The following is a 17,756-nucleotide window of genomic DNA, read 5'->3' as shown; positions in this document are numbered from 1 at the left end:
TATTAGCCAGGGATGGGGTGAAGATCTGGTTCAGATGATTGGATTTGAAAATTTTGCATGCCATGATCATATCTCTTCTATATCTTCAATACATGAGGGTTGGAAGTCTCAGAGATCCTAGGCAATCCTGGTAAGGGACATTATCTAAGCCACAGACCAGTTTGGTTGCTCTCATTTGTACACTTTCAAGGGCTCTTGTGTCCATTTTATTTTGGGGAAAGGCCAAAGTCAAGCCAAACTCAAGTTGGGGACAGACAAGGGATTTATAAAGTTTTGTAACCACACATGACTTTCTGGTTACAAAAGAGCACTTAATGTGTCCAAGAGCTTGATTAGCTTTTGCAACCTGAGCCTGAGTGTGGCTGTGGAATTTAGATCTTTGTCCACAATGACACCTAAGTCTCTCCCCTTGGCAACTGCTTCCAACTGATCACACCCTATATGGTAGGGATGGTGGGGGTTATTGTGCCCTAAGTGCAGTACCTTGCATTGAATTGTAGGGCCTAAGTTGATGACCAGGAGGATAGCCTGTCAAGGTCCAGCTGAATGCAGGCTCTTTCTTCTTCAGTTTCAGCAGGCCCAATGAGCTTACAGTTGTCAGCATATAATGTTAAAATGTTGCATAGATGAGCTGTACAGTTGTTAATATATATGCTGAATAAAGTTGGCCCAAGGATGGCTCCCTGTGGGATGCCGCTTATAACCAAGGAAGTGGAGGAGAAAACTGGATTGCCATTATCACTGTAGATCATGACACATTGAGATCTACCAGTTAGGAATGCTCGAATCCAATCAATCACATCCTCATGCACCTGGTAAGCTTTAAGCTTCAGCAACAGGTATGAATGTTCAACTTTGTCAAAGACTTTGGCTTGGTTGAGTAAGATAATCCAAAATTTTAGCTGCATGATCATATGACTGAATAAAGTTGGTGTTGATTGACCTGCCCCTGCAAAATCCATGTTGTCTATTGCTAATAAGTGTATTTTCTTCTAAATAATTTATTAGAGCATGGTTAATGATACCTTCCATGATCTTGCAAATGGCTGAGGTCAGGCTTATTGGTCAGTAATTTCCTGGGTTATCCTTGTCATCTTTCTTAAAAATTGGCATAATATTTGCTGCTCTCCAGTCATTTGGTACTGACTTTTTGGCCAGGGACATGTTGAATATTCTGGCAAGGGGGAGGGAAATGTGAGCAGCAGATTCTATCAAAAGCCAAGGGTGGAGATTATCAGGTCCAGCAGCTTTGTTGGAGTTTAAACTTCTTAGTATTTCAAATACATCTTCTTGAGTAATGATTACAGGAGACATTGCATTATGTACTGTTACAGGAGGTATGGTTGGGAGTGTAATGTCAGGTGGCTTAGAGGTGAAGTTTGTGCAAAAGCTGGCATTCATGCAATCAGCAATTTCTTTTGGGTCAGTAGTACTGGAGCCATCTGACTTTTTTAGCCTGTTGGTGCGTCAACGGGAAGGGTTGTTGGCTGTAACATAACACCAGAATTTTTTAGGGTTTTTCTTTGACTCATTTGCAATAGATTCTTCATGGTGTTGGATAACTTTTCTTTTCATGTTTCTTAGCTTGTTTTGGAGCATGGTGTATTTGTTGTGATGGTTGTCACACTTGTATTTTAGGTATTTATTCCATGCTCTATTTTTCTTTCTGATAATTTTCTTAATATTCCTGGAAGAGTCTTTGACTCTTCCAGGAATGTATGAATGTATGGAAGAGTCTTTGGTTTATCTGACCAATAAACCTTTGTATGCTTCCTACATGCAACTTGTAAAGTAGACTTAAAACGATTCCAACTAGATTCAATGTCTGTCTCATCTGATAATCCCTCATTCCAATTTATATTAGCTAGTTCTTCACAGATCAAAGTGTAATTGGTAAAAGTTCTTTTAAGTTTACCATCACAACTATGGTTAATATTAATGTCATTCATTATGTATATGTGGTCACTTGCACCAATAGCTGGAAGGTAACAAGTGGAAGTAATCCTCTCAGGATCATTTGTAATAAGGAGGTCTAGTAATGATGGTTGTTGTGAATGTCTAAATCTAGTGGGTTGCATTATATGAGAAAATTGGTTTCATCATCACAAATACAAGTGCTGGTGACAGAATGCATTAGGCTTAAACAATTTGGGCTATATTGTTACACATTTGGGGGGAAGGGTGAGTGTAAAGTGTTTGGGCAGCATGAAGTTAGAAAAGTAGTCAGTAAAATTTTAGTTAATTGACTTCTTGCTATCTCAGGAAAGGTTTAGGTTCAGAAAATGAAAGTTTCAGGGATGGGTCTACAGGCTAAAGTATGTCCCAAAAAGGTATTTTAAAGTACCAATCCCCACTCCTTCTCCTTCTAGAGGACCCTGAAATTTGCCTACATGACAGGTCTGTACCTGTTGAAATTTTGACAAAACAACATTTTACCTTAATTTTCAGTTACTATTTGCTTTTTCTCTGCCTTTAATTCTGAAAATGCAATTCCTGTTATTTGAGTAGAATTTTGAGCCATATCAATGATTTTTTTTTCAATATTTAGGAATTGTATTTGCATGTCTTTAAAACCTTGTAAAATGGAATTGAGCAAAGTTATGAAGCTGAAAACAATTTTGTTGTACTTCATTTAAGCAGAAGATCTATTTTGCAAGGTTTCACTTTTCTACTACACATATTTTTATTGGTCATCAAAGGTCAGGGCCCTCTGGAGGGAGAAGGAGTAGAGGTAGTTGCTTCAAAATAACTTCCTGGGACATACTTCAGCCTGTAGACCCATCTCTGAATGTTTCACTTCCCTAACTTAAACCCTTTCTGAGAAAGCAAGAAGTCAATTAACAAGAATTTTACCAAGTATTTATACTTCATAATACGCAGAATAATTGGGTAATTGTTTATTTTCATCACAAGCTGTCTAAACTGGAACCTAAGCTGTAAAGCAGCATAGTTTCTGTAGCGTTTTACCAATTATATGATTTATTTAAACCCAGGCATCTAGAACAAAAGTCATTATATAGCAACAGCAAGCAATTAATATCAAGTAAGCAAAGCAAAGCAAGCAGGCATATCATTATTTAACATGCATAATATTACATCCTCCTTCTTCCCTAGAAGAAGATTCTAATCACTTACTGGCAGTGGAGACCCAACTGTTAGTACTATTACTAACGTCTCCAAGAGAAGGCGCTAGGCTCGCTTCTCTTCACTTTGTACGGACACAAAACAAACTAGAGAACTCCTCATATAGCACTGACTTAACACACACTCGAGAGAAGGCGCTTGGCTCACTTCTCACCAGGTATTATATACACTATGTACAGACTTCAACTTCTCTTCTTTTGAGATTTTTGTTGGTAAGTTCACAAGTTCAGTTTGATTGGTGGCTTACTCTGCCTCCCGTACCTTGATTTAGTTACTGGTATAACCACTGGTACTCCCTCCTTGGGTGGGCTTGGGCTACTGGAAGTACGGAGCAGGGCTGTTCTGTCAAGTGAGGGAATGTCTGATGATGCGGTAAACGGTGTTTCGTCTGCACGAGTTAGGTTCGACGCTGGGGGGATCGCAGTAGGAGTAACTGCATCGCTTCCAGTGCATTCTACTGGACTACGTCTGTTCTGTACTGGTGTTGATGGCTGTGCATTTGATATGTGTTTCCGATTCCTCTGTAGAATTGTTCCAGCTTCAGTTTCGATATGGTACGATCTAGGGCGTGCTGCTGGTGCTATGATGCTGGCGGTGCTCCACTGGCCATCAGTTTGTTTCTGGAAGGTCACTGTGTCCCCCGAGTGGAGGGTAGGCCTAGACTTGGCTTGTTTGTCGAAGTATCGTTTCTGTCTTGACTGGGCCTCTTCCCGCTTCAGCAGGTACTTTTTAGTTGGAACCACCTGCTTCCGCAGGTGCTTTTCTGTGCAAGGTAAGGTGGAGCGTAATTGGCGGCTCATTAGCAGTTGTGCAGGGGCGGCGTAGTTGTCTATGGGTGTATTTCTGTATTCCAGTAGACCAAGATACGGGTCATCTCTGCCTTCACTTGCCTTGGCGAAGATGTCCTTGCAAGTGTGGACAGCCTTTTCTACCAGTCCATTGGACTGGGGGTAGATAGGGCTGGAGGTCTTGTGCCTTATGCCCCATTCTTTGATGAACTGTTCAAACTCTGCAGATGAGTATTGTGTTCCATTGTCTGAGATGATGGTGTGGGGGATCCCATGTCAAGCAAAATGTGCTTTTAGTTTACTAATGACTTCTTTGGATGTCACGTTTTTCAACAGGTCGACTTCAAAGAAGCGGCTGTGGTAATCGACTGTTATAAGATATTTTGCTTCATTCCAATCAAATATGTCTGAGGCTACCTGCTGCCATGGTACTAATGGGATCTGGGAGTTCATGAGAGGCTCTTTCTGGTTGTTACGGCTATGTTTCTGGCAAGTGGGACAGTTTATGATTAGCGTTTCGATATCACCATTCATCTTTGGCCAGTAGACGAGCATCCTGGCGCGTTGCTTTGTCTTTTCCATACCAAGGTGGGAGACGTGAAGTTGCTTGAGGATTTGGGGTCGCATCTTCCTTGGGATAACGATCCTTTCGCCTTTAAATATGATGCCATTCATGTATGACAGCTCGTGTTGAAGGTTCCAGTATGCAAGGAGATCCGTGGCACATTGCTTTCTGGTGTTGGGCCAACCACCTTGTATGGCTTCTCTGAGATGAATCAGGTGCTCATCTTCCTTGGTATGAAGTCGTATTTCCTCGAGCCTTGCATCGCTAACAGGAAGTACGCGTGCAATCTGGTGGACATACACCTCGATTTCTCTATGGAGCTTCTCGTCAATGTCAGGTAGGTGCAGCCTTGATAAAGTGTCTGCGACTGCGATTTCTGTCCCTGGTCTGTAACTGAACTCTAGGTCATAGGGTTGAATCTGAAGCATCATTCGTTGAGCTCTGGCAGGTGCTTTTTGAAGTGGATTTCGTAGGATGGTTTCAAGTGGGTGGTGGTCTGTGGTTACTTTTACATGCCTGCCATATATGAAATGATGGAAGTACTTGCAACCGAAGACTATTGCGTATAATTCCTTTTCAAGCTGTGAGTATTTCTGTTCAGCTTTGCTAAGGGAGCGTGATGCATATGCGACAACGTTGCCGTTTGACGAGATGTATGCTCCTAGACCGTGTGACGATGCGTCCACAGTAAGGTTGATGGACTTGCATGAATGGTCAAAGTATGCTAAGTTTGAGACTGTTGAGTGTTTGATGTTTTGGAGGGCTTCGTCATGCTCTTTGGCCCACTTGAACTCGGTGGCTTTACTGAGGTCACGCAGGGTTTTATTCTGTGTTGATAAGTTTGGGATGTATTTTGCAAGATAGTTTAACATACCCAACAGAGTTGCAAGTTCTTCTGAGTTTGATGGTGTAGGCATGTTGTTAATAGCTTCGAGTTTGTCAGGATCTGGCTGCATTCCTTGTTCACTAATCACATGTCCGAAATATGTCACACTTGTCACACAAAAGCTGCATTTCGCTTTGTTGAACTTGATACCTTTTGCTCTGGCTCTCTCAAGTACAGCTACTAATCGCTTATTGTGTTCCTCAAGGGTTGAACCAAAAACCAGAAGATCATCAATGATGACAGCAAACCCGTCTAATCCCTCGAGAGCCTCTTCCATTCTTCTTTGGAATTCATCCTGGGCAGAGATGATGCCAAACGGCATCCGTTTAAAACGGTATCTGCCAAAGATGGTATTGAATGTTGTTAAGTCTGCAGATTCATCATCCAAGACTAGCGACCAATACCCCGACCTTGCATCCAGTTTGCTCAAGTATTTTACCCCATGGAGTCTGGATGTTACGTCTTCCAGGGAGGGAATAGGGTAGAATGGTCTTCTGATTGACTTGTTCAAATCTACAGGGTCAATGCAAATTCTTAAACTGCCATCCTTTTTTTCTACGGCGACCATCGAATTCACCCAGTCAGTTGGTTTAGAGACTTTTTCAATTATTCCTTGTTCTTCCATCCGTTTAAGTTCTGCTTCTAACTTTCCTCGAAGTGATGAGGGAATTCTTCTTGCTGGGTATGCTGTAGGGACTGCATCGTCCTTCAGATACAGATGGCACCCTCCATCCAATTTTCCTATTCCTTGGAAGACATCATTGTAGCTACTGATTATGTCATCCGTTTTTGTCTTGTCGATTGCATGCATGTCCTTGCGTGTGCTTTTCTCAACTTTACTGACATTCAGTACAAGTTTGACAATATTCAGGTCAATGCTTGACCGGAATCCGAGAATTGGCACTGAATCCGTTTCAACAATAAAGAATGGTAGGGTTTCAGCCTTGCTTGATTTGTGCTTGCAGCTCAGCTTGCATACACCTCTCACAGGAATTTTGGATCCACAGTAGCTTGTGAGTTTCTGAGAACTTTTTTCCAGTGATGGCGGATGTGGTAAGGCGTCAAAATACTTGGCAGGTAGAATGTTAGCTTGTGCCCCTGTATCGACCTTGAATTTGACAGGTAAGGAGTGGTTCACCTCCAGTGTAATAAGGGCTTCATCTCTGCTCTTATTGGTGTTGTTCTCTATGGCATATAAGAAGACATCCTCATCTTCGTCACTATTGTTGGCTGGGCTCTCCTTGTATTCAATCACTGCATTCACTGATTTGTTGCTTTTGCACACACGTGCAAAATGATTTGGCTTTTTGCACTTTGCACAGATTTTTCCCTTTGCAGGACAAGTGTGGCTAGGTGAGTATACTCCTCCACAGAAATAGCATTCCTTTGTTTTTCTAGATGACACAGATGCATCTTCGTATTTTCTGACTGGATATTTGTACTTCTGGACAGCATCAATTTCTTTCTTGATTTGTTGTGGTTCTTGTACTTCAAATGTTCTTAGCTGTGCCTGGGTTGTTTGGTAAGACCGGCATTTGTCAACAGCTAGTGCCAAAGTTAGGGTATCACCTTCCAGAAGAAGTCTTTCTCTAATTTTAGGGTCTCTGATGCCACTAACTATTTTGTCCCGAACCATTTCATCAGCGCTATCATAGTTGCAAGCCTTCACCAGGATTTTCAGTTCTGTGATGTATTTCTCTACACTTTCTCCTTCACACTGGTCACGTTTCTGGAATATATATCGAGCAAATACACTGTTGGTGACTGGTGCAGCATATTCGCGGAATTTCTGCAGGTAAGTTTCTACATTGTTTGTTTCTGCAGCAGTGAGTGGGAAGGTGTTGAATATCTGGCGCCCTTTTTCTCCTGCCCAGATGAGAAGGTAAGCACATTTGCTTTCTGCCGTCTTTCCAGACAGGGGTCCCAGAAACATCAGTTTGGCATGCTCTTCAAAGCGTTTCCATTCATCGCCGAGGGAAGCTGAATCCCAATCAATACTTGGTGGCTTTGCTTCCATCTTCTGACACCATGTAGCGTTTTACCAATTATATGATTTATTTAAACCCAGGCATCTAGAACAAAAGTCATTATATAGCAACAGCAAGCAATTAATATCAAGTAAGCAAAGCAAAGCAAGCAGGCATATCATTATTTAACATGCATAATATTACAGTTTCCACTTTAGAGCACTTTGAAATGCTGATTCTAGAAGCACATCCATTTTTTATCTTTCTAAAATCCCTCTTCAACAGGCTAAAAATGCATGAAGTGTGGAGGGTTTTGAAGCAGAGAGAAAAGTTAGGGTTGTACAATATGGATGAATTCTAAATACTATTTTCAGTCACCACTGCTAATTTCTGTATAGCAGTAAGTCAAAAGATAATGAAAAAAGCTTATGCAGCTATTAATGCTGGAATCCACTTTTTCTTTGAATTTAAACTAGCCAGTGAACAGGTGAATCAGAGCAAATAGTTACACTACATTTATGTTCTGTTAATTTAAAGCCATTCCTTCTGACAGGTTGAAGATTATACAGTTTTTCAGTTTGAGATTCAATTTGTTTGAAAAGATGCTTTCACTATAGGAAAGCCTTGGTGAAACAAATTTGGTTGAATAAGTAATATTTCCTATAATAGGTAATATTGGTTTAGGTAATATTTCCTTTAGAGCAAAGTAAATTAGTCCATGAGCCTTGCAGGCACCAGGGTAAGGTCTGTTTTCTATATTTATTGAATAATTATTTGACCTGAAGCCTGAAAGAGCAAACACAAAGTAGGTCATAACATCAACTAACAAGTCAACCAATCAGAATACAGACCTTGCCCTGCTGCATGTTTGGCTCATGGAATAATTTGCTTTGCTTTATAGGTACTGTTATGTATAACCAAAATCAGACGTTTTTGTTTTCTTCAAACAGCTGGCTAGTTTAAACTCAACATGAAAGTGAAAGTGGATATTAGCATTAATGGATGCATAAGTCTTTTAACTATCTTTTGACTTATATTATAAAGAAATTACCAGTGATGACTAGAATTAGTATTTAAAATATAATTTCATTCATATTGTACAACCCCAACTTTTCCCTCAGCTTTGAAACCCTGCCCACTTTATGCATTTTCAGTTTGCCCCATGGAGGAGAAGGGTCAACCAGAAATAGATGTACTTCTAGAATTAGCATCTCTAAGTGCTCTAAACTGAAAACTATGCTGCTTTGCAGAATATTTTCTAGTTTAGACAGATTATGATGAAACCAAACAATTGCCAATAATTATAGCTAGCACACTTTGTGTGCAAACCTGCTGTACTTTACCATTAAATCCTCCTAAAATATAGTCCAAATTGTATAAGTCTAATTTATAACATAATATAAGATATTTGTGCATGACACTGTTATAATACATTATTGTTGTTTATATATATTAATAATATTTTTGTTAGAAACAGTTTTTTGATGAGAAAAAAGGTTCCAAATTTAATTCAGTTTTAGCTGTGAACATCATTCTTGTCTAATTAGTCCAATTAGGCCAAATATTGGTTTGGAAATTATGCTATGGATAGAAAATTATAGGATTGCCAGGGAAAATTATAGAATATGATTAACAGAAAATATAATAGAATATAACAGAACATTATAGAATAGGATTGTATTAAAATCAATTAAAAGCTGGTGCTTGTTAGTTAGCCAAAACACACTCAAGCTCTCGATCTGAATGTAAGATATGACAAAAATGGTTTTATAGTCACAAATACAAGTGCTGGTGACAGAATACATTAGGCTTAAACGGTTTGGACTATATATTTGCTCATTAGGGAGAGGGGGTAGGGTAAAATATTTGGGCAGTCTAAAGTTGGAAAATTATTCTTACTTCATATTGTGCAGAATAATTGTAGCTAACACACTTTTTGTGCAAACCTGCTGTACTTTACCATTAACTCTCCCTAATATATAGCCCAAATTATATAAGTCCTTTGTACTCTGTCTCCAATCACTTGTGTTTATAGCTGTGAAACTAGTTTTCTCAGATCATACATTCAGATTAATAACTTGGCTATTTAACAAGTACCAAAGCCTATTTACAAAGCCATAGGGGCACATGATCATGCATACATCCTGAATCACATATGTAGTTTGCACAGAATTAACCATTATCTTAATCCATTTATACAATGATACCAGTGGTTGTATAGCATTAGATGGTTGTTACCAGCTATTAGGGGAGGTCTTCAGAAAGTCCTCTTTTATGCTTGAATTTCCCAACTTTGTTTGAGAGGTCCTTTAAATCAATATTGAGAAGTGTAATGCATATGATATCCTTCACTTGGAGGAATTTTGACTAGGATGCAATATTTTCTCTAGAAATTATTCTTAGAGAATGGTATCTAACTATACTTAGAAGCATTAATGGTCAGATAAATAAGTAAATATATCACTGTTCTTATTATTGACTTACAATAAAGTGAACATACCATTTGATGCCTTTTTTTATGCTTTTTATGAATATAATAATCACTTCTATTTCAAATTCAAATTTAAGCACTTTTTAACCTAACCTAGCCATAAATAATTTTAGCACCAAGAAAATGTAGTATTATTATGTCAAAATGACCAAGAAAACAGCACTGAAAAAACATAGTATCATTTTGTCAAAACAGACTGATAACTCATACTTTAACTAAAAATTAAAGAGCTTCATTTTTCAAAAATAAATTCATTTTTAAGAGCTCAAAAAGCGCTGAAATTTAATTTGCAATAGAAGCAATTATTATAGTTGTAAAGAGCTAAAAAAAAAGGCATCAAGTGGTATGTTCACTTTATTGGTAAGTCAATAATATGAACAGTGATATATTTACCAATGAATACTTCTGTAAAAATCAGAAACATTATTCAATCCAGGTATATAAAATAGAACAAATTTTTTTCACAACAATTTTGTGTAAAAGACATGGTTTCAAAACTTGGAAGATAGCATCTGAATTTAAAAGCTCTTGTATTGTTTTAAAGACATTTTTATGCTACTTCTTAGAGTCCAAAGTAGGCTAATTATAATACTACCAGCCTCCCTCCTGTGCACCTTTCCCCCCAAAAAAATTCCTTTAACCCCCTTGATATTGTATTAAACTTTTGAGATAGCTATTTTATTCAGGATAGTTGATATGTCTAACAAGTTTGTTTCTGTTTTGACATGCCCGCACTCTGCCAGAAGGAATAGTTCAAAGTTATGTAAATTGCCTATTGTTCAGAAATAGGTTTTCAAGCAGTTTAGGGTAACAAGCTGTAATCAAAAAGGAGCAGCTTCTGCTAGCTGTTACCAAAACTCTAAAAAAAGAGGATTTTAATAGCAATATGTAGAAAATCAGATTATATAATATGTATAAATTTATAATTAATATATACAATAAATATGAATAAATTTATATCAAATGAATCAGCTTGTTATTGGATTTTTAAACATTTGAATTAGTCAAGTTTAGAATTAGCCCTAAAATCAGAGAAGATTTGCTATGATTTAGAAAAATGGGGAAAATACCTACTCCAAGAAGGAGAGTGACCTTAAAAAAATTTTACCATCGAATTCAGCATACCAGAGGACTTCTTTACTATGTTTTCAAGTCCTTATATCCAAAAACGTGAATTTTTTCTAGCAAGGTGCTTTGGACATACTTTTATTTGTTTATTTTTCTCTAGGGGTGATTTTATCAAATCAGCAGTCCTAGGGTATTGAAATAGGGTTCGTTCTGAAGGTAACTATAAATTCCAGTGCCCCTTTTAAGTAGGAAAAGAAATTGCACCTCAACAAAGTGGCGTTTTCTGCCATTTTGTGGCTTGAGTAATAATAACAGTAATCCTGGCCTGTAAAATGCAGTCAAGTGAAAATTGTGAGATGTGAAAAGAAAAAGGAAAATTTATGTTGGTATTTATATTAATGCACTAAGGTCTAGAGAAAAATATATAAGGCATTGTTTTGTTTTTGCCTATGTTGTTCAGTAGGGATAAAATTTTCATCTGTATTTAGAATGCACTTAGACAGCATGGCTTCTAAAAGAATAATTCAGTTTTCCATGAGACAAAAAAGCCTCTTGTTATTTTTTGATATTAACCTACAGTTTTTTTTGCAGGATTTTTTCTTTAAAGTTAAGAGTTAATTAGTTATTTTGGTGCTAAAATGTAAAAAAACGGACTAAATCAGGCTGGGTTCTGGGTAGCTCAATGCATTATAAATGCTGCATACTATTTCTCTATTGATTTTACCCCTTGTTTGACTTGTCAGTAAGTCAGGATTATACTGAATTCCTTTTTTAAGATGCAAAAGGTTAAGGTTTTCACTCAGGTATCTAATACCATTAATGGAAATAAATATAAGCTGAATGATAGAACTCAGACTGAGCCATCAAGAAATTATCATCTGAATTCAAAGAAACAAATATTAAGGATTGTTTTTTTTATATACCTCTGATGATGGAAAATTAAAATTTACGATATATTTCTTTGTGTGTTTCTTTTTTCCCCACAGTGGGATGGCCTTCCACACCCTCTGCCCAGCATTTCTTTTCTCCCTTTGTTTCTTTTCTTCCTTGTTCCTTAGGTTTTTGTTTTTATAGGTTTTATTGTTTAACAAGTTAATTTTTGCTATTGTTACTTTTATTAAGACACGATGTTTTGTTTCGTCTATAACATGCCCAACCTTACAAGCTCTGCTCTCTGTTGGAGGTTAAAGTTTTCTGTATTTTCACTCATATTAAATAAACTACTACAGACAAGTACAAACAAGTAGTGTGCTGCTGAGACAATTCTGTATCCTTGGGTATGTGTGGTAGATTTGTTTTGGAGGGGTTGCTGGGGATCAGAGCATTTATTTTTTCTTGAAGTGCGTACAGCTGATTATGACTAGAGAGGTCCAATGATCTTTCTAGTGTAAACTCCATCATTTCCTCCAATCTAGATGCAAGATAGGGGCGATTTTTGGCCTGCATTTTTTCCCCAGATGATGACTTTTTGCAAATATTTTCAAATTATTTTTTAGAGGGAGGTCTTCAGAGTAATTTCAAGGGAGATTTCTTCAAATTGTACCTATTATTGTTTGCTATATATAAGCATTGGTATGTATCACTGTGAAAATTTTCTTGAATAGTCGGTTCTAGTGTTTTGTCAGTTTGTGTTTTGATGTTTGTATTTTTCACTTGTTTGTTGTGTTTCAGCATGGCCCAATAGAGCTTTTGTGTGAATAAGTCTACCTATTTATTTGTAGGATTTAATTAACTAAACACTTTTACTAAGAATGTTTTCCTTTTTATTTGGCGTGAAACAAAATTTGCATAATAATTTGAGTAAATATATTTTCTATAGTTTAAGTTATATTATGCAATTACAGGGGCTAAAAACAGCTACTTCTGATTATTTTTTTTTTTTTTTTTTTTTTTTTTTTTTTTTTTTTTTTTTTTTTTTTTTTTTTTTTTTTTTTTATGCACATGTACATACAACACTATATCTTAAAATAATGAAAGGCACTAATGGGGGAAGAGTATAAGATTCAAACTTCTAGTAGGCCTGCCCATCCCTTTCACTCCCTCTTGAAAAATTTTTATAGTCTCAAATGGCCTATATGTTAAATTGATAAACTAATCTCTAATTATACATTTTCCAGATCGTGTTGGAGGGAGAACTCTGACTGAAGAAGTGTCATTGCCAGATGGAACAAAAGAAAAATTTGACCTTGGTGGACAATGGGTAGGTCAAACCCAGCATCATGTTATGGATCTCCTGAAGAAGTTTAATATTGAGACATACCCCCAAAATACAAAAGGAAGGAAGGTGATGGTGGTGGGGAAAGATGCAAAAATTAGGACCTACACAAATGATATTCCAAGTTTAGGGTCGTATTTTGGACTAATTGAATTAGAACTTTTTATTAGAAAGGTAAGGAAAGTTTTTTGGGACTTCAAAGTTTTTTAAGAATGTTTTTGTTAATTATCTCCGTGCTATTTTTCATCTTTTCTTTTTTTTCTAGAAAATTATGGCTCTGAAGAAAAGTAACAGGGGACATTGTATTGTATTGTATCAGATTAACGACGCTTCTTGACTACTAAGGTCCCTGCGTCAGCCCTGCAGTGCATTACTGCAGCATGATTCGATCTTTGGGTCCCGTATTACCAAGCTAAGGTCAAACCCACTGCGCCACCACAGGACGTAACAGGGGACATTGTCAGTTAGCTTTTCAATTTCAAATTAATAGCTTATAGGCTAACAAAACTAAGTTAGGACAAGTTCAAAATAAAAATTATCTATCTTTTAACAAAAAAGGATAAATAAAGAAAGGAAATTTTTAGACATGTTTTACAGTTCCACTTTGGTTGTTGGACTTTGGTTGCTTTTAAGAATTATGTTCAGTGAGCGAGTTTTTTGTATGTTATTTTTGTACAGACAGTTTGAATGTTTTGGTGCTACTATTACTACTTTTAATTACTCACTGCAACGCCAAGCCGCCTGAGGCCAACGCAGCTATGCACGCTCCTTTTCCATACCATTCTATTCAATGTTTCCCTCGCTACACCTTCCAGGAAGTTTTCATTTCTCTTAAATCTTTCCTTACAACATCATGCATCCCCATTTAATGATGACCTTCTTCTCGTTTGACCCTAGATAATGAAATGTTTCACTGTAAAAGGATGATTTTATTATTTTTCTACTGAATATCATTCTCAAAAGTTTGTGACCTGAGAGGGGAATTCTCCTATTTCATAATTCTTTCCTTTACGACATCTAGCATCACCATTCGATTACGATCTCCTTTTCGTTTGATGCTAGATGATCGAATGTTACAGTGTTAGAGGACAATTTTGTTATTTGTTTGCTGAATTTCGTTCTCAAAACTTTGTGACCTGAGACGGGAATTCTCCTATTTCATAAAATTAGAATTTTTTTTTAAACAGAAGTTTCTTAATGAAGGACGCACTCTCAAGGAATCTTCCTATACCTCCCATGTTAAACATTTGGAGTTTGCCTGATGTTCCTGAATATGTGATTTCGGCGGTTTTATGTCAATAAAAATAAAAAAAAATCTGGTGAATATTTTGATCTAATCAAATCTTAAAGCCGAAAATTATTTTTTTTATAATTCCAAAATAATTATAAATCCTGTTTCGGGTTTGCATTCTAGATTGCTATACTTGACACTGTTGCTGTGGGGTATCAAAAATAGAACAAGAATTTTCTATTCAACAATCAGAAACTTATTTCTATAATATATACCTCCTGGCAGCAGTCCCTTCAAATACTTTATATATTTGTGTTCCGAAGTCAAAAGTTCCCCTCAAAAGACCATTTCCAGCTGTAATCGGAGCGTGTGAGAATGCATAAATTACACCAAGGGACTAACCCCTCGGATTGTTCAGTAACGATTCAGTCAAGTATTAGTTAGTTGTAACCTGTTTAAATAGAGTCTGGAGAATAAGTAGCGTGCAGACATCAGACTACCGGTTAATAAATACATATAAAAAATTATATTGTATAAATTATGTATATTGCAATTTATATATATTGCAAGGATAACCTGCACTGAATCGTAATTTTGAGTGAGAAACCCCTTAAGTTCAACTTTCTTATGTTTGTTTAGTTAAAGTGAAGAAATTATTATCAATGAATAAAGGAAACCAATGCTGAACAGAAATTAAAGGAAATAATTACAACATAAAGACAAGAGACACTGGTTTAGATGAATAAATAAATCCTAAAACGGATAGAACTTACGATGAATAATCAAGTCAAACATAAAACGAACAGATCTTGCTACAAATAGGAATAGGGTTATTGTCCTTCATCATGAAAACCTACTAAAGACAATTGCGTAATCTATGTTTTATTTGAAAACCATATGTATTTTGAAGAGTGTGACTTAATTTGTAAAATTATTGACAAAAAAAGACAAGAGCTAAGAGCTCATATGATGCATGTGACGAGGTCGGAAGAGCTAAGAGCCAAGAGCTCATATGGCATGAGCTCTAGCAAAATTTTAAGAATCAATAGGTTGATTTAAAAGGAAAATCAGAGGCTTAATGCTGGTCGGGATTTAAATCTGATCACCCACTCGTAAGTTGAAAGTACCCCATTTTTTCTAATTGTCCCTCTCCTTCCAACCCTCCAGATGGTCAAGTCGGGGAAAACAACTTTATCAAGTCAATTTGTGCAGGTCCCTGACACGCCTACCAATTTTCATCGTCCTAGCACATCCAGAAGCATCAAACTTGCCAAAGCACTGGCCCCCCTAACTCCCCCAAAGAGAGCGGATCCAGTTCGGTAACGTCAATTGGGTAGGTACGACATTTGATTATTCTACCCACCAAGTTTCATCTCGATCTCTCCACTCTAAGCATTTTCCAAGATTTCTGGTTTCCCCCTTCAACTCCCCCCAATGTCACCGAATCTGGTTGGGATTTAAAATAAGAGATCCAAGACACGAGTTCTTTTTAAATATGAAATTTCATTAAGGTCTGATCACTCGTTCGTAAGCTACGAATGCCTCAATTTTTCTAATTTTCTCAATCAACTTCTCCCCCAAGGGGGGGGGTAATTGATTATTCTACCCACCAATTTTCATCCTGATCTCTCCACTGTAAGTGTTTTTCAAGATTTCTGTTTTCCCCTTCCAACTCCCCCCAATGTCACCAGACCTGGCCGGGATTTAAAATAAGAGCTCCGAACACGAGTTCCTTCTAAATATCAAATTTTGTTATGATCCGATCACCCGTTCATAAGTTAAAAATACCTCATTTTTTCTAATTTTTCCGAATTAACCGCCCCCCACTCCCCCACAGACGGTCGAATCGGGGAAATGACTATTTCTGATTTAATCTGGTCTGGTCCCTGATACGCCCACCAAATTTTGTCGTCCTAGCTTATCTGGAAGTGCCTAAACTAGCAAAACCGGGGAAGACAGACAGACCGACAGAATTTGCGATCGCTATATATCACTTGGTTAATATGAAGTGCCATAAAAACAGATGCCAGATCGCTGTGAAATTGAGATGCTTTTTTTGACGTAGATAATTTCCAAAACCACACTGCCTTTGCATGACGATAAATAAAAGTCCAAATAGGGATAAATCCTTTTAATAGACAGTGATACAAATCTAAACTCTTGAAATATAAACTGCGTTCAAACATTTCTTCCTTAAAAGTGACTGTTAAAAGTGGCTGAATGTAGATTGAATTTTAGTGAAGGTGGCACAATTCTCATCTTCTTACACTAAAAAAAAATCCTATTGGCTGATGACATTTTCATGTTTCTTATGGTTGTTTATATATTTATAAACTTCTTTGGTCAAATTATTCCCATAAATATGGTGTACATAATTTCGAAGACTACACTGCTTTTCCTTGACGATAAATAAAAAGTTTTATGACTGTTCATTTAAAGGATTTATCCATATTTGGCATTTTTATTTTTAAAGGACGCTTTTTTTAAAGTGTAGGACTAATTTTTTTAAAGTGCAAATCGAGGTATAAGGGGGTAATGCTAGGAAGGATATATAATCTCTTCCCTGTGCTCCGTTTACTAGCATTAGCACCCTTCTAGGAGCTGTTTAGTAAACTAAGAAATTAGGTACCTGCCCACTGTATTTCCGTTCTGCAAAGTTTCTATTAGCTTTATGGAAGACTAACCGACGGCTCAGTGCCATCGACGGTTTTCGATGGAAAGCAATCGACTGCACCAAACCAGTTTTGTCGCAGCGCAACGCTTCATTGTTACTGTTGTACTGATGAACATCGGTGTTGGTTTATGAATACTCTAAATCATGAAAATACTTTATTTACATTTTTATTTATTATATATAGTTTACTTATGCTTTTTATGCGAGATGAACTGTATTTATTTCTCTTTTTTGGTTTACTCTATTTAACCCCATGTGTGCTTTTCTCGGGAAATAAAATGATTCATTCAATAGGCAAACTCGTGAAAGGTCCATCTCAACGATACTATGAGGCTATACACGCAGGGTTTCCCCTCTGGAGATAGGGATAGGGATAGAAGCTTATGATTGAGTAGAGCAGCCAAACCATCTCATATTACTGGAAAATCCCAGCTTTTTTAAACCCTTCCTACCTTCTTCAGGGCAAACTCTTCTGAAAAATGTCCTAATGACAAGAATTTAGGAAACCATCTCTTTGTTTTTCTGGTAGTTTGGCTATGAACCCCACTAGGGGGATGTCTATTTTGTATTTTTCATTGTTGAACACATTTGGTTAATAAACAAGCTTGAACAAATATCGGATGAGATACGGATTCTTAAAAGGCATAACTAGAACAATGACACCTGCTTTTCACAAAGTTTGACTGACATCTGAACCCTCTTTCTGGTAGATGCCTGGTGTCCTGTA

General features: G+C 37.1%; 1 protein-coding gene across 1 annotated transcript in view; it reads left to right on the top strand.

Moving 5' to 3' along the window:
* The window catches only part of LOC136040191 (probable flavin-containing monoamine oxidase A), a 74,385-nt gene that overhangs the window by 656 nt on the left and 55,973 nt on the right, over nucleotides 1-17,756 (top strand). Inside the window, exon 2 of the mRNA XM_065724342.1 lies at nucleotides 13,027-13,298. Within this exon, the coding sequence (XP_065580414.1) occupies nucleotides 13,027-13,298 (272 nt within the window). The remainder of the gene's footprint in view (nucleotides 1-13,026; nucleotides 13,299-17,756) is intronic.

The sequence above is a fragment of the Artemia franciscana genome, chromosome 20 (genome assembly GCF_032884065.1).
Source record: "Artemia franciscana chromosome 20, ASM3288406v1, whole genome shotgun sequence".
Taxonomy (NCBI): Eukaryota; Metazoa; Arthropoda; class Branchiopoda; order Anostraca; family Artemiidae; genus Artemia; species Artemia franciscana.
This window is presented reverse-complemented; position numbering and strand designations above follow the sequence as displayed.